At 51.7% G+C, this 21,615-nt stretch overlaps 1 protein-coding gene across 3 annotated transcripts in view; it reads left to right on the top strand.

Moving 5' to 3' along the window:
* Positions 1 to 1,822: 1,822 nt before the first annotated feature.
* The window catches only part of INSR (insulin receptor), a 128,601-nt gene continuing 108,808 nt past the window's right edge, over positions 1,823 to 21,615 (top strand). For 2 of the 3 annotated variants that reach the window (XM_044254305.1, XM_044254307.1), the window contains exons 1-2: positions 1,823 to 2,328; positions 20,490 to 21,041. In XM_044254305.1, the coding sequence (XP_044110240.1) occupies positions 2,229 to 2,328; positions 20,490 to 21,041 (652 nt within the window). In that variant the 5' untranslated portion in view covers positions 1,823 to 2,228. The remainder of the gene's footprint in view (positions 2,329 to 20,489; positions 21,042 to 21,615) is intronic. The other variant, XM_044254304.1, reaches the window with a different exon arrangement.

Genomic DNA, 21,615 nt, shown 5'->3' with positions numbered 1-21,615 from the left:
AAAGATTCTTGGAAAGAAAATCAGATTATGTGAGCCCTTTTGTATAAACCCTCTAGCCGCTCCCCATTGCTTTAAGGATAAAGGCGGTTTGGAAGGGGGCTTAACGTGGTATATTCAAGGCTCTTCCCCTCCTAGCCCTGACTTTGAGTCCACCATCCCTTCTCTCTCTGTGCCTGGATATGCCCTGGGCCCTTCATGCTGGTCTCCCCACCTGGAACCCTTCCATTCCTTCCTCTGCTGACTCCTCCTCACCTTCAGATTCCAGCCCAAACTCACTTCCTTGGAGGATCCTTCCCTATCCCCCCTACCCACACCCCACTTTATGCCCCCAGGGTTGTTTAATTAATGCCCCCCCCAGACTATGAGGTCTACAAGGGAACCTAGCATGTTTATTTTGCTCATTGTAAATCCTCATTACTTATTGTATGTTGATTCTTCCATTCAACAAATATTTATTAAGCACCAGCTAGGTCACGCACTCGGTGTAACATGGTGAAAACGATCCGCACAATTTCTGCTTAGTGGGGAAGGGAGAAGATACACAGAAAACCCAAAGAATTTCAGGAGGTGCTGGTGTGATGTCAGTAACAGGGAATGGGACAAAGGGATGGGGGGGGGCATTTGCAAAGGGTGGTCTGGGAAAGCGCGTTGGAGCACAGAGGTGGGGCCGAATGCCTAGAGGGACAGGAGAGGGAAGAGCCAGAGGCCAGGAGTAGGTTTGGTGGGTGAGAGGAACAGTGGGCTGAGCTCCTGGCAAACAACTATTTGTTTAATGGATCAGGGGAGAAATGAGCGCCCTCTGCCTAGAATTGTGCTGGGTGCTTTCTCATGCTTTATTGTTCTTGTCCCTTGTCAGATCTGACCTGCAGGTATGGTTACCATCACAGAGAGGACGCTAACCCAGAGAGAGAGAGAGAGAGAGAGAGACCCATGTCCAGGAGCCGGATTCCATTCGGTTCTGGCTTTCTAGTCTTAAGGCTCCTTCTCTTTCCCCTCCCGCCCCTCAAGGTGGGTTGGCCGCTGTCATGCCCCACTCGTGAATGACATTTGCTAGACATTCAGACACACACGGACTCTGGGTCCGTGTATTGGAAAGCGGGTGTGTCCACCTGTGCGGTACCCCAGCTCTGTGGGGCCTGGTTTGCCCTTCCGCGAGATCCTGCACCTTCTCCCAGGTGCCTTTTCTCCAACTTGAACCACAGGCCGCGCTTAAGGTACCCTCCCTTAGCCTTGCCACGGAGACGCTGAGCGCACTGGGCGCGCGCGCACGTGGCTGTCCCCAGGGCCCGGGCGCTGGGCGGGGGCGCCCGCGCGTCTACTACGAGACGCGCTGGCAGGACTCGGACGAGGGTGACGCGAGCGCAACATTTAAGGGAGCACCAAAAACCCCAGTGACCAAGATAAACAGTATTTTAATGAAATATTAAAAAAAAATCAAGATGAACCTCCCCAAGTCCAAGGCAATGAAATAGCAAACACGTTAAAGAAGGGATCCGTCTCGATGGGTTGGGCATCTGGGGCGCCCCCAAACTCTGAGACTCGAGTCGCGGGGTGTCGGGGCGCCCCCTGGGCCCGGGCGCTCCGGGGGCCCTCGAGCTCTGGGGCCCGGGGTGGGGAGGCTGGCGGGCGGGGCGGGGCGGCGCCTCCCTCTCGCGGTCCTCCCTCCACCCCTCCCGGGCCTCTCCCGGGCGCCGAGTCCCTTCCCAGTCCCGATCCGCGCCGCCTTTTCCCGCGACCCGCACGGGGCCCAGCTGACGGGCCGCGTTGTTTACGGGCCGAGCAGCCCTCGCTCCCGCCGCCCTCCCGCCCGCCCGCCACTCGCCTGCCCAGGTGCCCGCCCGGCCGTCCGCGCGTCTGTCTGTCCGCGCGTCCGTCTGTCTCAGCGTGCGCAGATCGTGGCCCAGAGCGCTCCGGGCCGAAAACCGGGCGGCCGGGGCGCAGCGAGGGGCTCCGGGCCGGGAGATCGCAGGACGGGGCCCGGGCCGCGGCGGTCCCGGGTCGGGGCCGCCTCCGCCGCGGCGCCGCCGGATTTGTAGAGGCCGAGGCCCCGCGCCCCTGCTGGGGCTGTTTCTAGGGCCCTTCCGAGAGGGGCTGCGGCCGGCGGGCCCCCGGCGTGGAACAGAAGGACGCGCGTCCCCCAGCGCCGCTCGGGCGGCCGCCTCGGAGCATGACCCCCGCGGGCCGGCGCCGCGCGCTCTGATCCGCCGGGACCCCGCGCTCCTGCAGCCATGGGCGCCGGGGCTGGGCGGGGGGCGGCGACTGCGCCGCTGCTGGTGGCGGTGGCCGCGCTGCTGCTGGGTGCCGCGGGCCACCTGTACCCGGGAGAGGGTGAGTCTGGGGGCCCGGGAGTGGGCGGGGAGCCGCGCGGTGGGGAGGGGACCCCTTGCCAAAATGGAGCCTACCGCCGTGGACCCAGAGCCCTCCTCGGTGCGCGGGGGTGGGGGGTGGTGGTGGTGGTGCGGGTGGCGGGGACCGTAGCTTCGGCCCCGCGCGGGGCGGGAAGCCGCTGACCTTGGCCTTTGCCCGCCTGGGCTCGCGGTTCCGCGCCCCGTGTGCGGGCCCCGGGCCGGAGGAACCTTGCCCCAGTGCCCGCCCCGCCGCGGGTGCCTCTCCCAAGCGCGCCTCGGACCCGTGCCTAGTCCTCTCCGAGCCCACCTCGCTCCGGAGACGCGACACGCGTCCTCTTCGGGTCCTCTGTAAAGTGGAGTCCCTGGGGCCGTGCAGCCTTGGACAGTCAAATGCCAGGGGCGCACGGGGTTTGGAGTGAGAGTCGAGGGTGACAGGACTGAGGGTCCCTTGGGGTCCCTGTTCATAGGTGCTCCCCAGGGAGAATTGTAGAATCTGACCCCGCTCTCTGGATCTAGGCCGGGGGATATGGGGACTTCAGATCCGTGTTTACACTTTGGGGTTCTGTTTCCAGATGTCCGGAGGCAAACTCTAGCGCCTTGGAAACGGGGCCTTTGTTGTAGTAGAAGTAGGGGTGTCTTTATTGTGATTATTATAGTGTCACGAGATGCCATGGGCTTATTTCTCTACACCTTCACCGTGGCCTGCAGAGGTTGATACTGTTTGCCCATTTCATAGAGGAGTAAACTGAGGTTCAGGTAGGAGACAGCTCGACCTGCCCTAAAGTCAGTGCCAGAGGGAGAACTGGAACCTTTCTGTATGGTGCCCTGGTGAGGCTCGTGACTGCTGCTGGATGTCCAGTGTCTTCCCCAAACACGCACAACTCCCCACCCCCAGCTCTGTACTTCATGGAGGGCTCTTACCTGTCAACCCAGGGAGGTCTCTAACCTCACCTGAGCCTCTCATAGCCCCTAGCCCCACGGACTTCCCTCCTGGGCCTCCCTGGGCTGGCAGCTGATGGAGGCAAACCCCAGCCCCAGCATCCTCCCTGGGCTTGGTAGCAGTCTGTTCTGGGGGCGGGCCAAGAAATGAAGAACCCTTCAGGACAACATGGCTGAAGTTTCCTACTGGTGTCTGCGGCCCTCCTTTAAAAATATCTGTTGGGTTACTTTTTCAGAATTCTCCATAAAAGGAAATCAGTCCTGGTGAGGAAGGGGTCGGGGAGGGAAAGAACCACAGCTCCTGAGCTCCGGGCCGGCGAATGAGGTCCCTGGGAAAGCACACATGGGCTCTGGAGTCGACAACCCGTGTTTGCTGAGCTCCCCTCTGTTACACAGTGGCTCCAAGGCCTGAGTGCTTGGTATACAGTGGGCACTCAGTAAAGGTGGCAGTTGGCTTGGGTTCTCATTAAGAAAATCCAAGACCGGGTGCTTAAGTGGCTCAGCTGGTTGGGCAGCTGCCTTCGGCTCAGGTCATGATCCCGGAGTCCCGAGATCAAGTCCCGCATTGGGTTCCCTTCTCGGCAAGGAGTCCGCTTCTCCCTCTGACCTTCTCCCCTCTCATGCCCTCTCTCTGTTTCTCTGTCAAATAAATAAATAAAATCTTAAAAAAAAAAAAAAAAAGAAGGAAAATCCAAGACAAAGGTTAGATTGTTTCTAGGTTTTGTGTATGTATGTGCGTGTGTGCGTGTGTGTGGTTCCCTGCTCTTCTGTTCCTTGTAGCTTTGGTAATTAATTGACCACATCTTTACATGTATACAGTTCCCCCAGGGGCCCATGCTTCTTTTTTTCATGGCGACATTTTCGGAGCCTAGAGCAGTCCCTGGCGTGTGGAAGGTGTTTGGTTAAAATATTTGTTTTTTTTTTTTTTTTAAGATTTTTTATTTGTTTTTTATTTGACAGACAGAGAGGCAGGCAGAGAGAGAGGAGGAAGCAGGCTCCCTGCTGAGCAGAGAGCGCATGCGGGACTCGATCCCAGGACTCTGGGATCATGACCGGAGCTTAAGGCAGAGGCTTTAACCCACCGAGCTACCCAGGCGCCCCTAGAGCATGGCTTTCTTAATACAAGTTTGCTCTCTTGGGCTCGAGCTTCCCTTCCCCTGGCCGGTGGTAATGGTTAACAAAAACCTATCAACTCAATGAGATGTGATGCCCCTCGGAGGTTTGGAAACTTCGAGAAACTTTACAGATCATTAATCTCTCATGTCAACCGGCAGGGCATTTTGGCCTGGGGGTTAGCGGGTGGTGGTGTGGTTTTTTTCAGAGGCGAAGGACTTTCTTGGAGATGGCCACTGTCCCATGGAGTCCCTGCTGTGCTGCTTAGCTGATCAGGACCCCCCCCCCCAATTGCTCCTGGGTCTGGGTGACTGTGGCCTGAGATTACTGGGAGTGGAGGGGTCGGGGGGAGGGGCATTGCAAAGTTAAAGAATGAAGGCAATGTGGGATTCATTAAACTAAAAACCCACAGGGCTTTGGGGGAGTCCAGCGAGGCAGCTGATTGAGGCATGAGAGGCTTGCTTCCAGAGTCCCCTTATCTCTCAGGTGTCCCTCATTTCTCAGAGTGGCCCCAGATGTTTCTCCAGTGGGTTCTCTTGCGTGCTTGGGGCCCCCGGAGCAGAGCTTCTGCCTGCTCCGTAACCTCCCTGAGGTTATTCTTAACCTCACGTGTCTCTCCTGGAGCCCTGCCCATCATCCCTGCCCTGCTCACTCATAGAGGTCATGGGGGTGAGCTCCCGGGGGCCCCCACTGCTCCCCATGCCATTATTGACTCCCGTTCTTGATCTGGTTAGAGGAAGCCCTCAGCTTCAGCGCTCGTAACATTTGGGGTTAGGCTGGTCTTGGCTGTGGGGGGCTGTCTTGTGTATTGTGAGATTTTGTGCCGTATCCCTGGTCTCTTCCCCCCAACAACATGCTGCAGCATCTCCTCTCTCCGGTCATGACAGTCACTGGCCATTGGCAGCTGTCCCTCGTTGAGAATGACTGCATTCAGGGAGATAACCTTTCCCTCGTCTGGGGCACTTCTCCACCTGGATCCCTGCTTTCTACTCTGTACTGGGATCTCCGTCTGCCCCAGAGCCTTTCCCTTCCCAGCCTATGAACACGCACCACTCCCTGAACCCCACTGCCCACCACCCACCTCCAGCCTTCCTATGCCCAGCCTCCCCTGCTGGGCCCTGCCCAGCCTCCCTCTCGCCTCTCACCCACCACACTGCCCACAGCTCTCTGGCGAGTGTCTCCATCGCTTTGCTTTGCCGATGGCGCTAGTGAAGGTACTCTCTCACCTCCTGAGTGTGTCTCTGGTCCCCTCACCCCAGCTGACCTCTCTGCCACTGCCACTGCCTACTCCCTCCCCACCGGACACCAGGAAGGCGTAGTCCCCCCGCAGAGTGGTCCCCAGCCCACCGCCCCCCCCCTTCCAGGGTTCAGATGTTCGCTCTGTCTTCATAGAGTCCCTACTGCCATCTGCTGTCAGCCCAGTTTTGAATTCATATGTCAAACTCCTTTGTGTAGAACAGGGGCCAGCAAACTACAGCCCATAGGCTCACTCTTGCCTGCCCACACGGGTTTTATAAATAAAGTTTTATTGGCATCATCTAGGGTTGCTTTTGTGCCCTAACGGCAGAGTTGAATAGTTGCAATCTCATGGCCCACAAAAATATTTATATTTTGGCCCATCACAGAGAGAGTTTGCGGACTCCTAATTTATAACAAACTCCTGCTTATCCTCAGGATGATCTGCCTAATGGCTTGTGGGGTCCCCCGTACAACAAGACCGCATCACGAATGTTCGGGGATGCTGGTTTTCCCCCTAACTGAGAAAGCTGTATTTAAAAAAAAAAAAAAGAGAGAGAGAGCGTAAGAGGAGAGAGGTTAGGGGGGAGAAGCAGATTCCCTGCTGAGCAGGAAGCTGGATGTGGGACTCGATCCCGGGACTCTAGGATCATGACTTGAGCCAAAGGCAGTCATTCAACCAACCTTGCCACCCAGGTGCCCCAGAGAAAGCTGTATTAAATTAATGCTCCCTGAATTCATGGGTCCAAGTGGTATCCAGAAAATACCATGATGTCCCCTCGTTAGCTGTGTGTGTGATCTCAAAATTTATTTATTGGGACAGTTGTTGAATGAGGCGCCCTCGCTGTTGGCTTTGTGTCTAGAACTTGGAAGTGGTGTCCGCTACGAGATTTTCTTTCAAGACCCCTGTGTTAATTTCTGTTAAAATACACACATTAGGGGCGTCTGGGTGGCTCCTTCAGTTGAGCGTCAAACTCTAGGTCTCATGGGCTCAGGTCATGATCTCAGGGTGCGAAGAGTGAGCCCTGGTCAGGCTCCCTGCTCTGCGGGGCGTCTGCTTGAGATTCTTTCCTTCTCCCTCTGCTCCTTCCAGCCAACTGTGCACACCTGCTCTCTATCTCTAAAATAGCGAAATCATCTTCTAAAAAAAAAGGATACATACATTGGCTTATGTTTTATAACGGGGCGCTATATATGGTTTTTTAATTAAAATAACAAGTAATACATGCTCATTGCAACAGCTTTACAAAAATCTGGACAGGAAAAAACAAAAACAAAAAAACAAAAGTCCCTTGCAACAACACTTTGTTCCTAAAATCATTCCATTTCTATCCTGGGAGGTGACCGTGCTCTCCGTTTGCGTCTTAATTGTACGTGGGTGCATGTGCACCATTACATGAATTTTAGCTCAGGCATGGAGTTGTGGGACTGTCCCCACAACTGGGATATGGAACAGTGCCATCGCCCAGATTCCCTCTAGACACCACTTTATGGTTAAGCTCTCTCCATCCCTAACCCTAGCAACCCTGATCTGTTCTTCATTGTTTTCTCTGTAGACTTTAAAACATTCTTATAATTGAATTAATATTCTTTTAAAAATGTTTTATTTTTATTATTTTTTTTTAATTGAGAGAGAGAGTGAGTGAGCACACAAGCAGGGGGATCAGCAGAGAGAGAGGGAGAAGCAGACTCCCCGCTGAGCAGGGAACCCGTTGTGGGACTCGATCCCAGGACCCCCAGACCATGACCTGGACTGAAGGCAGATGCCTAACTGACTGAGCCACCCAGGTGCCCCAGTATTCTTTTCTTTTCTTTCTTTCTTTCTTTTTTTTACTATTTACTTATTAGAGAGAGAGCATGTGTAGGCGAGCATGAGTGGGGGCAGAGGGATAGGGAGAAGCAGGCTCCCCGCTGAGTGTAGAGTCTGAGGCGGGGCTTGATCTCAGGACCCTGAGATCATGACCCATGATGAAGTCAGTCACTTTGCTACTGAGCCACACAGGCGCCCCAACCGAATTAATATTCTTAACTTTTGACATTTTGTATTTAAGCACTGCTAAGTTCCTCATGGCTCACGGATTCCCTATTTGTGAATTTGCCTTGAGGCTAAAATTAATTTGCAGCCCTAAAAGCAGTACTCAGGGCACTTGGGTGGCTCTTCCTGGATAAGCGTAGAGCGTCCCACCATCTGGGTGGCGGAACCGTTCCCCTCTGAGGTCAGGGTGGTGGAGCAGCTTGTTTGATCTCCCGGAGGGTGAATTCAGACCAGCCTCAGAGATGGAAACAAGTGTCTCCTTTGGCGATGGACATACTGTCGCATTGCCCACATTTTCGTGCCTTTCGTGGGTGATTGTGCTCTTTGAAATGGCCTCGCCCAGTCCTTGTAGACGGGGTGTTTTGTGCAAATGTAGAAAGTAGATGCAGGAAGGCTGCAATGTGCCTCATGGAGAAAACACATGGGTCGGTGAGCTTTGTTCAGACCCAAGCTCTAGTGCCTGGTGCCGTTGGCTGTGATTTAAAGTTAATGAATCGACACTGTCTATTAAATAAGGTGTATTTAAACAGAAATGCGCAGAAAACAAGGTTATGGATAATCAGTTGACAGAAACCTCGTGGCCAGAGACTTGCTGGACCTAAGTTAGTATTTCCCTAGGGACGATGGCACAGTGTTTGCTAAGCCCGTGTTCCAGGGGACTCCAGAGACAGAGCTAATGAGAAGGGGCTGTCGGTGATGTCTGGTCACTGTGCTTTAAAGTTTGTGCATTTGCATGTTGCCAGGACCCATGTAGCATGTCATGGAATGTATCTGTCCCTCTGGTCCTCTTTTTATCTGTGCCGAAATCCTTGGTTATGTCTTGGAAAGTTCACAAGATGGCACCAGACCTCTGGCCCTTGTTTCAAGGAGGGGTCTCCCATGTTCCGTTTCCGTTGTTCCTGGTGTCAGGGGAATTCACCAGTGGCTTTGGGTGTTTTAGAAAGAGATCGGGTTTGTCGCCAACTGCAGACTGGATATGAGGTTCCAATTGGAGTTCAAGGCAGACTCAACGAGGATTAAAATTTGAGTTCCGATCTGGGTTTTTCTTCCCATTCCAGAAGGGACGGTGTCACATCGTGTCTGTACGATAGCCTCTGTTATCTGTGTGTTCAGGAACAGCAGCCTGATAGTAGGAGATTCTTGCTTCTCTCCTATGCCTTTGTGGGAACGTGGAAAATATAGGTACTTTCCAAAAATTATGTTTGCTAACCGTGCGCAAAAAGGTAGTGCTTGGACACAAAGGGGTGAAGAGCGGGGAGCTACCACTGTTTTCCCGCAGCCCTTCTATGATTTCTTGTTGCCAGTCTGTTTCCAAAGATGTATCCTGTTCCCTTGCAGAAGATCAGAAAGGGGACAAGGTCTGAGATGTTCCTTCCTAATTACATGTGGTTGCATTGTAGCAAAGCTCCTGCTACTTTTTTTTTTTTTTTTTTTTTAAACAAAGTGCCTTTGGTCTTGTAAAACTTCTTTTGGTTTTCTTTCCTGTGTCTTCTGTGGCACTGCCTGTCTCCATCTAGAGAAGAGAAGAGAAGAGGTAGATAGGATCCCCAAGGGGCATGGAAACTTCTTAGGATCCTGTGGTTTGATGTATGATGCCTATAGGACTGCAAAGCTGTGGGTGGGATTAGGAATTAGCCTAGATGTTCTGGCTCCCAGGCTTCTAGAAGGTGGTGTTGGGGCGGGCATAGACCCTTGGTCCTCTCCACGTTCATTAGCGGGTGCTCCTCACTTCTCCCTCCCCTCCTCCACCTCCCTGGTTCCTGCATCCCATTGATGGTGATTCCCCAGGGTCTCTGTGGCCTCGCCTCTCTCCTTGTACCCGCTCCCGCGATAGGCCCTCTTTCTTCTCAGCCAGGGTGCCCTGTTCAGTACTTTCTGTCCTCTGCTGCCATGGGGATTTTTCTGCTTCCTACTTGGGTCCTTCCGCAGCTGCCCCCTAAACCCCTTGCCCCGGCACGCGAGCTAGCTGAGGTCCTTGGCTGCTGTTCCTCGGGGTTCCCTGTTCCTCCTGCCTCAGGCTTCTCGCTGGTGCTTCTGGTTCCAAGCACCCTTCTTCCCCCTTTTGCCCACGAAACCTGCCTCTCCCTCATGGGCCAGAGGCTTCCTTCCTTCCCTCTCCAGCTTCATCGTCCACCCCTTCTTCTCCCCTTTCAGTACAGACTGGGTGTACCTCGGTGGCTCCCCAGAGACACTGGTCTGGGCAGTTTAGACACTGGAGAGGCGTTTAGTGAAGCGTTGACCGTACGGGTAAATGAGACAGACCACGCTCTAGGTGTCGGCTGGAGAACGGCTTGATACATGTTTGTCCGGAGTAAGAAGCAACATCCTGTAGCCCCCATCCCTGCCAGTTCATACCTGGGAGCCCTGTATTTGGAGATGGAGCTTTTGGGGAGGTAAAAATGAGGGTAAAGCCCTGGTCTAAAGTCTAGGAAGAGAGCCCGCCCCACGAGTGGACCGTGCTGGCTACCTTGATCTCAGACCCCAGCTGTGAGAAATAAATTTCTGTGGCTTGCGCTGCTCAGTCAGTGAGAGTTTCTTTCTTTTAAATTATAACGTATTATTTGCTTCAGGGGTACAGGTGTGTGATTCCTCAGACTTACACGATTCACAGCACTCGCCACAGTGCATACCTTCCCCAGTGTCCATCGCCCAGCCACCCCATCCCGCCCGCCCCCCCTCCCCTCCAGCAGCCCTCAGTTTCCTGAGATAAGAGTCTCTTATGGTTTGTCTCCTTCCCTGGTCCCATCTTGTTTCATTTTTTCCCTCCCTCCTCCCGTGACCCCCCGCCCTGCCTCTCAAATTCCTCATATCAGTGAGACCGTCTGGTAATTGTCTTTTTCTGATTGACTTATTTTGCTCAGGATAATACGCTCTCGTGCCAGTTTCCGTTGCAAATGGCAGATTTTTTTTTTGATGGCTGCATAGTATTCCGTGTGTGTGTGTGTGTGTGTGTGTGTGTTTGTGTGTACACCACATCTTCTTTATCCATTCATCTGTTGATGGACATCTAGGCTCTTTCCATAGTTTGGCTATTGTGGACATTGCTGCTATAAACATTCGGGTGCACATGCCCCTTCGGATCACTGCATTTATATCTTTGGGGTAAATATCCAGTAGTGCAATTGCTGGATCATACGGTAGCTCTATTTTCAACTTTTTGAGGAGCCTCCACACTGTTTTCCAGAGTGGCTGCACCAGCTTGCATTCTCGATGGTATTTTTTTTTTTTTTAAAGATTTTATTTATTTATTTGACAGACAGAGATCACAAGTAGGCAGAGAGGTAGGCAGAGAGAGAGAGAGAGGAGGAAGCAGGCTCCCTGCTGAGCAGAGAGCCCGATGTGGGGCTCGATCCCAGGACCCTGGGATCACGACCTGAGCCGAAGGCAGAGGCTTTAACCCACTGAGCCACCCAGGCGCCCTCGATGGTATTTTCTTACGGCAGCCCTAGCTAGCTAAGATGAGGACCAGGGTCAGAATCGGCTCTGAAACCTGGCTGCAAGCGACACCAGCATGTAAAACACATGTGGGTCCTTCTTTCTTTGAGATTGCTGGGGGTGGCCCACCACGTTTATGGGGTTCTCTCTAGCAACAGCCCCCAGAGAAGGCATCTGATGGCATTGACCCTGGGGCAAAGTGCTCAGTGGAGTGGGTGGGACAGAAGACAGGGGGACAGACAGGTGGGGTGGGGGGGCCTGGTGGGCCAGGATGGGTAGATGGTGTGTCTGTCTGACTTGAGTCCCCACCACATCCCTTGGAGAACCTTGTGTAAATGCAGATCCTGGGGTGTGGCTCCCAGATATATTGATTTATTTGCTCTAGCATCTAGAGCTGGGCCCGGGAATCTGCATTCTCCGCGTCCATGATTCCGAGGCTGGCCATGCCCAGAGCACACTGTGGGGAACTCTGTGTGATGGGTAAGGGTGCAGGTGCTGGTGTCCTCGGCCCTGTGCACGATGGGCTGGATTATGTCCCTCTCCCCCGAAATTCATGCGTTGAGGCCCCATCCCCCAGCCCCACGGAGCGTGACTGTAGTTGGAGAGAGAGCCCGAGCAAACTAGTGTATGGGGCTCAGGTCCTGGCTCTGTCTCATCTTTGCTGTGTGGCCTCAAGGAGGACGCAGTTCCCTCTGAGCCTCCCGTCACATTCCTTTTCGAGAAAAGCTGTCTGGGCAACACATGTGCAGTGTTTTGTCCGTGTCCCAGGCTTGCGCACCCCCAGCCCCTCAGGGCATTTGCCAGCCCTGTGTGTCCAGCAGTTTCCAGGGGAGCCCGATGCACATGCGGTGACTGATGTGGCTTTCTGCGGTGACCCTGGGAAAGCCTGTTTTTGAGAGTTTATCTTCCCTGGTCTGAGGAATTCGCAGGTCTCCCCCAGCCTTTTGATGTTCCTGCCTTGTGGACATCACAGCTTAGGCCTCTCCCTTCCCCTGGGGAGGGAGAACCCGCAGGGATTTGAGTTCTAGCTTTCCCGGGGCTTTCTTTGGCTTCCACATCTCCGACAGAGCCTTCTTGGCTCTTGGTCTGTTCAGGAGATCCCCTTGGTGCATCCTCCAGGACTGTGAGAAGTTCCCAGAAGGATGATGGCCTGGATGGCGAATGTCCCGTCAGGGCCGTCTTTCCCCTCTGGTGCTCTGCTTACATGGTTTTCTTCTCCGTCCTCTGTGTGTGATGATGGTCCACTGTTGTTACCTGCGTCCTCTGTCCCCGAGTATCCGAGGCCCCAGGCACCCACATTGGGGCCCCTGGCCCCTGTGGTGGCAGAGGGACCCCCCTATCTTCTCCTTCTTTGACTGGGCTCAAGAACTTCTTTCCTGGGGCATCTGGGTGGCTCAGTTGGTTAAGCCTCTGCCTTCAGCTCAGGTCATGATTCCAGGGTCCTGGGATCGAGCCCCATGTTGGGCTCCCTGCTCTGTGGGGAACCTGCTTCTCCTCTCCCTCTCCCTCTGCCTGCCGTCCTCCCTGCCTGTGCGTGCTCTCTGTGTCAAGTAAATAAATAAAATTTAAAAAAAAAAAAAAAAAAAAGGAACCACCTTCCTCAGGTCTCCTCTCTGTGGGCTGCTTCCTCTCTCACTGAGATTTTTACCAGGAATTTGCAAGAAAAGACTCCCAGTGCTTTAGCTCCCCACCTCCCCCCTCAACCTGACCTCTGGGCCACCATAAACCCCCCTGAGGTGCATGTGTGAACTTACCTGCAGCAGATTTCCAGAGAAGAACTCTGGGTCCAGAGGCACCTGTGTTTATAGCATTGCCCCCGAGCCTTGGTGATTTCATCCCTCACCCTTCAACCCCATGCAGTTGGGAGAGCTCCTTCAAACCTCTTGAAGTCCCTCAGACCTTGTCTGAGCTGGCTTCTCTGTGATATTTATTTGGCTGCCTGTTACTCCTGCCTCCTTTGACTTCTGTGCACCTGCCTTCCTACCCAGTGGGGCCAGGAAGATGGAAGCCCAGAGAGGTTAAGTCACTCACCTGAAGTCACACAGCTGCCAGTCAGCAAAGCTGAGATTTGCACCTGGGGCTGTCAGGCCTCTCTGTTCTGTGCAGAACATTGCCTCAGCACACTCTGATAGCAGCTGGGCAGGTATTTCGGTGTCTCTACGAGCTGTAAGCCTTCAGCCTCATCTATCTTGATAGCCCCCGTGCCCAGCAGGGTGCCTAGTGCACCAGGACCCCCAGCAGATGTTGGCTGAGTGAATAAAGCAGCGATTTCCATGTAGCTGACTTGCTGGTCCTGGAACCTGCATTAGAATCCTGGGGTCTGGATTCTCCCTGCCATCGGCTCCAGCTCCCCCGTTTCTCCTGTGGGGAAGCCAGTTTTGAGAGCCAGTCTTTCGGGCAGGTGGAGAATCTTCAGGAAGTCTTATACTGCGGTGTGCCCCAGTTCTCATTTCCGAAGGTGACACGTCTAGGAACTGGTTTCGCCAGCTCGGGGCAGAGCACTAACACGTGGACGCGGCCAGATTCCAGTTCTCATCAGCTCTTCATGGCTTCTTCGTCATGCTGCTGCCGTCATTCGCAGTGATGAAACGGAGGCAGAGCTCGAAGGGGTGGCACAGGTCCGTGGCTCAGGATGACCACGGCTGGCAGGTGCTGGGGTAGAAAGCCAGATCTCCTGGGTTTCTAGCACGGCCCGGAACTGGCATGGGTGATGGCCAGACACCTAAACCCGAGGCTCGTTGGCACAGGACTCCTGAATTTCGGGGTGTTAAGACTGGTAAGAATGCAGAGAACACGTGGCCCCAGACTAGGTCACCCGGGAGCATTTGAAGAATGTGGAGTACATTCACGATCGAATGCAGAATGTCTAAAACTCTCAGCATTGGAAAGCACTCTCAGAACCTTCTAGGTACCCCCTTCCCTGCCTCTCCACACTTCTTGCCTGCTTTCACGGTGGAGAGACAACTAGGGAGAAGGGACACTTTCCAAGGCGGCTCTCGTGTTAAGTCATCTTGCCTGGAACATTGTCACATCCCTCCAGGCGGCAGGAAGTTCTAGACCAGCACCATCGGAAAGAAAGAGTCGCTCCGAGGGAGAGGTCCCATGTGGGTTGTCCATGTGGGGGCTCTTGAAGCCGTGGCAGTCTTTACTTTTATTTTACTTTAGGTCATTTAAATATTAAAAAAGTCAGTATTTGATTCTGTTGCTGGAAAACCCTTTAGTACGTTTGGAACAAGTTGGAGAAATGCGCCTGCATTTTCAGTGCTACGTTGTATGAAAGCTGCGTGTGCAGATCTTGTATTTCTGCCGCAGATTTGGCATCTGAATTGAGACGGGCTGCATGGCATTTTGGAAGCTTCCTGTGGGGAAAAAATCCTGCAGAGTAGGATGAAGGAATACTCCTTCGTAATTTCTACATGTTGAAGTAAAATTTTTGATACTTTGTGTTAATTTAAATATATTTAATTTCATCTTTTTTTTAATTTAAAGATTTTATTTCTTTATTTGTCAGAGAGAGAGAGAGAGAATGAGAATAAAGCAGGGGGAGTGGCAGGCAGTCAGAGAAGCGGTCTCCCAGCTGAGCAAGGAGACTGATACAGAGCTCAGTCCTAGGACCCTGGGATTGTGACCTGAGCTGAAGGCAGACGCCCAACTGACTGAGCCACCCAGGTGTCCCTCTTTTTTTCTTTTCTTTTTTTTAAAAAAGATTTTATTTATTTATTTGACAGAGATCACAAGTAGGTAGAGCAGCAGGCAGAGAGAGAAGGGGAAGTAGCCTCCCTGCTGAGCAGAGGGCCTGAAGGGGGGGCTCGATCCCAGGACCCTGAGATCATGACCTGAGCTGAAGGCAGAGGCTTAACCCACTGAGCCACCCAGGCGCTCCTTATTTAATCAAATTAATTAATTAATTATTAAATTAAATTAAATTTTTAAAAAAGATTTTATTTATTTATTTGAGAGAGAAAGAGCACGAGCAGGGGGAGGGGCAGAGGGAGAAACAGGCTCCTTGCTGAGCAGGGAGGCAGGTGCAGGGCTTGATCTCAGGACCCTGAGATCATGACCTGAGCTGAATGCAGACCCTTAACCAACTGAGCCACCCAGGTGCCCCTAATTTCATCTGTTTCTTTTTATCTTTTTAGAGAAAATTTAAAATGCCATACATGGTTTATATTATATTTATGTTGGATGCTGTAGATCCTACACAGCCTGGTCACCCATAGCATTGAGCTGTAGTTTGCCGTTGCCCTTGACCTTCCAACAGATTAGGCAGAACTCAATAATTCTTAATGCACTATTTGCATAGGTGTTAATCCTAGTGCCACCTCCTTCAGGAAGCCCTCCTTCATTATCCCAGACCAAGTCAAATAGCTCGTTTCTATGATCTCTTTTAGCCCCTGAAGTTCTCCTTGAAGGCTTCCTCTTGGTTATATTTTAAGTTGACTTTGGCAGTTGATAGCAACTAACTAGTTGGAGAGATGCAGGAATCTGGGTCTGTCCTGTTCCCTATGGCACTTCCGTCCCTGGAACAATGATGGGCACAGAGCAGGTCCTCCTCAGATTATTTGCTGAAGGAGGGAACAAAAGAAATGATCTTTAACAAGATCATTCTCTGGGTTGTCATGTCAGGCAAACTGTTACACTGTTTCCTGATTGATGTCACTTGCACCTGCTTCTTCATTAGGCATGTTTTTGAAGGAACAAAGATGGTAAAACTGTAACAGAGTTACTATGTTATGGTAACTGTAACAGAGTTACTATGTTATGGTAACTGTAACACAGTTACATGCATGGACTGCATGTAATTGTAAGGTTGCAAACCTCCCGCCACCACTTAAAACTCAGCCTGGGGGAATCTTGATTGGCTGGTCACACAAATGGGTGTGAAAATGGACCTCCTCTGGAAATTATTTTTAGAATTCAGTGAGCCAGGGAGTAAGTGGGCCAGGTACTTTATATAGTAAGTGCTCAGAAAACACAGTAGCCCCCCTTTGCCTCAGGGGATATGTTCCAAGACCCCCAGTGGCTGCATAAAACCACGATCGTCTTGAGCCCCACAGATGCTGTATTTATTTCCTAGATGCGCGCACCTATGTGATGTGACCAGCGGCCGTGTAGGAGCGCACACAGCGCAGGTGGGCTGGACAGAGCGATGATTCACATACCGGGCACAATGGGATGGCGTGAGATTTCATCACACTCCTCAGAATGGCGGGCAATTCAGAACTTGGGAATTGTCTGTTTTGGGAATTTTCCATGTAATATTTTCTGACTGCAGTTGACTGCGGGTAACCGAACCTACAGATAGCAGGGGGCTACTGTGTGAGCTGTTGCTGGCTCCCCCAATGCCCCTGGTCCCCGTTGTCCTTCTGTCCCAGTATGTAGGGGTGCTTAGCGATATACTACTTTGGAGGAACCTGAAGCGTTCTTCAGTTTCCACCCAGAGGCATTAAAAGCCGGCAGAAGGCCCTACATTGATTTCTGGCACCATTTCTAACCTCCTTGGGATATTTTCTGTCCCAACAGTAAATCGCTCTGTTGTTTAGACTAATAGGGACACCCACAGCTTTAATGAGTTCAGTGAGATTCACTGGAGACTTGAAAAAAAGCAGTTTATTGTTCCCTACTATTACAGTCGTTTCATTTTTTTTTTTTTAGAACAGCTTTATTGAGCTGTGATTCAGTATCCTACAGTTCACCTATTTTTTTAAAAAAGATTTTATTTATTTATTTGACAGATTACAAGTAGGCAGAGAGGCAGAGACAGAGAGAGGAAGGGAAGCAGGCTCCCTGCTGAGTGGAGAGCCCAGTGCGGGGCTCAATCCCAGGACCCCAGGATCATGACCTGAGCCTTAGGCAGAGGCTTTAACCCACTGAGCCACCCAGGCGCCCCCCAGTTCACCTATTTAGGGTTTACATACAATTCATTGGCTCTTACTAAATTCACCGAGTTGTGCAGCCGTCGACTGTAGTCACTTTTAGAACAGTCTCATCACTCCAGAGAGAAACCCCATCTCCATTAGCCTTCCCTCCTCATTCCCTCCTCTTCAGCCCCTTGGAACCACTAACCTACTTTCTGTCTCTGTAGGTTTGCCTCTGTGTAAATGGAATCATAGCACGCGTGATCTTTTGTGACGGGCTTCTTTTCACTGAGCATCAAATTTTCAGGCTACGTCCATGTTGCTCATATCATGTTGCTTTATTCCTTCTTATGGCTGAGTCATATGTCCTGGTGTGGATGTGCCGTATCTTACTGATCTATCCATCGGTTGATGGACATTGGGGCTGTTTTCACTTTTCGGCTATTAATGACATTTTGGCTATTAGTAGACATGTGTACATGCATATGTCATTTTTTTGTACTGCCCTTGGTCGTGCTTTGCAGAGAGTGTGCTTTTTACAACTTGAAGCTTTGCGGCAAGCCTGCCCCGAGCAAGTCTGTCTGTGCCATTTTTTCCAAAGCATTTGCTCACTTTGTGTCTCTGTGTCACTTTCAGTAATTCTCACAGTATTTCAGGCTTTTTCATTATATTGGTTTGGTGATTGGTGATCAATGATTATGACTCCCCAAAAGCTCAGGTGGTCATTAGTGTGTTATTTTTTAATTTTAAGGGGTATATATATATATTTTGGTCTCAATGCTGTTGCACACTTTGTAGACTATAGTATAATGTGAATGAACTTTTTTTAAGAGAAGGGGAGGGGCAGAGGAGGAGTGAGAGAAAATCTTTTTTGGTCAAGTTTCAAAATCAGATGAGCTTATTTTTTTTTTTAAGGTTTTGTTTATTGGAGAGAGAGAGAGAGAGAGAACAGATGGGGTGGGGGGCAGGGTTCCAGTTTGCTGTACATCCCTGTCAGCACTTGTTATTGTCCATCTCTGATTTTAGCCATCCTTGTGGGAATGAAGGGGTTTCTCTCTGTGGCTTGAATTTGCATTTCCCTGGTGTTCAACAGTTGAATGAACGTTCATCTCCGGTTTTGGTCCTTCTGCAGCCTGGGGAGGATGGCGGGCAGGTGTTTTTTTTTTTTTTTTTGCTTCTGCATGGTAAAATTTTAGTGTGCACACTTGAAATGTAGGATGACATTCAGGTTTGAAACCTAAGCCATGCATTGCCAGAGAAAAGACAGGGCACCCGGCTAAATTTGGATTTCCTGTAAACAACAATTTCTAAGGAGAAGTGTGCTCTGAACGTGGCAGGGGATATAGTTATCCTAAAGAAATACTTGTTGCTTACCTGAAATTGAAATTTAACTGGGCATCCTGCATTTTTATTTGTCAGATCTGGCATCCCTGCCTACCACTGGTTGGGTGGGGACTTGTGGGAGGCGTCAGTGACCCCATACTTGTGGCGACCTCTGTATGTTGATGTTTGGACAGGACTGCGGCTGGGAGCTGTAGGTGGGACTTGGGTGGTGTGAGATGTAGGGCTCGGACCTGTGTCCTCATCCCAACTCTTCATGAGTAGATGAGTGTGTACGTGTATTTTCCCTTGATTTAGCCTAGTCTGCAAAGAACGTGACTAAGGAACATTGCAGCTTTATTCCCCCAATTGTTTGCTTTCCTGCCCCCCCCCCCCAATTTGTGCTTCTTTTGTGAGTTGTTCTCAGGGTAGATTTTTAAGAGGATTTTCTTTTTTTCCCCATTTTTCTTAATTATCATATAATGCATTATCTGTTTCAGGGGTTAAGGGGATTTTTTACTCTTCTTTAGGATAATCTGTTTGCCTAAGTGATACTGGGGGAAGGTTTAGTGTCTTAGAATATAATAAGTAGAGATGGTGGACTGAGCCTTACATTCCAGGTGCTGAGGGATGTGTGTGTGTGGGGGGTGGGCAAGGAGAAGCTGCCTCAAGCATTTGGTTCCGATGGATATTAACTCAAGTTTAAGGGGCACAATGAGAAGGAAGAGCTTCCAATAGGTATGGGTAGGGGAAGGAAATCAGAGAAGGGTGCCTGGAGGAGGTGGTATTTGAACTGGATCTTGAAGGTGATGGGCTGGATTTACAAACAGGCCACTGAGGTATAAAGGGGCTTTGAGAGCCAACAGAGCTCCGGCTCCCCTGTCTAGTACAGTGGACATGGGTCTATTTCCACTAGCCACTAGCTACATGGGTTTATTTCCAGTTCAATGAACTAAAGTAAAATTAAATTCAGGATTCAGTTCCTCAGTCTTATTTGCCACGTTTGAGCTGCCTTAGAGCCACAGATGGCTGGTGGCCTCCCCAGTGGACCCCTGGGGACATGGATACATTGGTATCAATCCTGCAAGTTCTGTTGGACAGCACAGGACTAGGGCAAGGGTCACCAGCTACAGCCCCAGGAATGAAACTCTAGGCCCCTACCTGTTCTTGTAAATAAAGTTTTATTGGAATACAGCCACCTCCACTTATTCACATATTGTACTCGGGCTGCTTTTGAGCTCCAGTGGCCGACTGGAGTAGCGTCTACCCACGCCGTTGGAGCTAGGGAAGTGAAGGCACAGAGCCCCGAGAGGATCGTGGTATGTTTGAGAGAAATTGCTAACAGGGAGATAGCTGGTATTAAATGAGCACCTACTATGTGCGGGGCCCTGCTTGTGCGCCTCTGTTACTCCACATCCTGCTTCTCATAGGTCATGTCGCGAAGGGGAAGGCACGGAGCCCTGGAGGTGTGGGAGTGGTGGGCAGCCTCTTCAGCGTGGCACAGGGGAGTGAGCAAGGGGGGAGCCCTGCGGGCTGGGAGGGAGAAGAGCCAGGGTCCTGGGGAGCCAGGGAGGGTTCCAGAGCCCAGGAAGGACCACCTTCGGGAGATGACCACGCAGGGTGTTTGGGCAGGGGAGATCAGTTAACAGGGAACGAGGGAGGCAGGTTGGGAAGGAGAGTCCTTGAGTTAGGAGAATCGATAAAACCAATTCAGCTCTCCTTGCCCCATTTGGATGTGGGCACCTTTATCCTCCTAAAACCGTCTCCTGAAGATCTCTGATGTTGACTCACCGGGGACGGCTCCCCTTTCCCTTCTGCACCTGCCGCCTTACTCAACCCCATGCAGTCCGAGCGTCTCTACTGCGTCATATTTGATGCAGTGGTTCTCAGGCGGCTCACCAGGACTGCCAAAGGAGTTTCCAGAAGGTGACGACTTTGGCACAGACACTAGAGAGAAAACATCCACAGGGGTCACTGTAGAATTAGCGGGAACCCAGTGCAGAGTGAAGACATGGGGCTCCTTGCCCAGAAATGATCCAGGATTTCAAAACGGATGGAGGAGCATCGAGCCAAGGGGAGGGCCCTCCTGAGTCTGTCCCACGACTCAGGTTGCACACCTGTGAAGCTGGCCCTGCGCTAATGCTTAGAACCTACCCATGGCGTGTTTGCTCACCTGTCTTGCTTTTGGCTTGTTTTTACTTCTAGTGTGTCCCGGCATGGATATCCGGAACAACCTCACGAGGTTGCACGAGCTGGCCAACTGCTCGGTCATTGAAGGACATTTGCAGATACTGTTGATGTTCAAAACGAGGCCCGAGGATTTCCGCGACCTCAGTTTCCCCAAACTCATCATGATCACTGATTACTTGCTGCTCTTCCGGGTCTATGGGCTGGAGAGCCTGAAGGACCTGTTCCCCAACCTCACGGTCATCCGGGGCTCGCGCCTCTTCTTCAACTACGCACTGGTCATCTTCGAGATGGTTCACCTGAAGGAACTCGGCCTCTATAGCTTGATGAACATTACCCGGGGCTCCGTCCGCATCGAGAAGAATAACGAGCTGTGCTACCTGTCCACCATCGACTGGTCGCGCATCCTGGATTCTGTGGAGGATAATTACGTCGTGCTGAACAAAGACGACAACGAGGAGTGTGGGGACATTTGTCCGGGCACGGCGAAGGGCAAGACCAGCTGCCCTGCCACTGTCATCAACGGGCAGTTTGTCGAGCGCTGTTGGACACACAGCCACTGCCAGAAAGGTATGCTGGGGTACGTGGGGCTCTCAGCTGCTTCTCACACCTCATTTGTTGGCAAGAAGCGGGAGGCATTCCCTAGAGCTGGGGGTGGCACACTCTTTCTGCAGAGGCTCTGGCAGGAAATACTTTCGACTTTGCAGGCTGTGTGGTCTCCTCACAACCCCTCAGCGGGGCCATTGTAGCAGGAAAGCGGCCATGGGCAACACACAAACACGTGGGCATGGCTGTGTCTCAATAAAACTTTATTGACAAGCCAAGTTGTGGGCCACGTTTTGCCAGCTCCTGTGCTAGACAGTTGAATGTCCCTCTTGCTTGAGGGGGCTAGAGGTGGACGAGTGCGACTTTGTTGTGGGGCAAAAAAAAGTTTATCTCTTATCTGATCCTAGATGTAAGATTGCTCAGGGTAGACGTTTGGGAAAAGAAATGGGTCAAGGAAGGAAGCACGAGAGCAGCTCTTAGTCCACAATTAATGGGGGCACTTCCTTCTCGTGATTCGGTTGTGTCTTTATTTACTTACCTTTCCCTGTCTTGGGGCATTTAGACGATTTCCAGTTATTCTGAAGAGAAGGATGGACAT

Source organism: Neovison vison, chromosome 6, assembly GCF_020171115.1.
Source record: "Neovison vison isolate M4711 chromosome 6, ASM_NN_V1, whole genome shotgun sequence".
Taxonomy (NCBI): domain Eukaryota; kingdom Metazoa; phylum Chordata; class Mammalia; order Carnivora; family Mustelidae; genus Neogale; species Neogale vison.
This window is presented reverse-complemented; position numbering and strand designations above follow the sequence as displayed.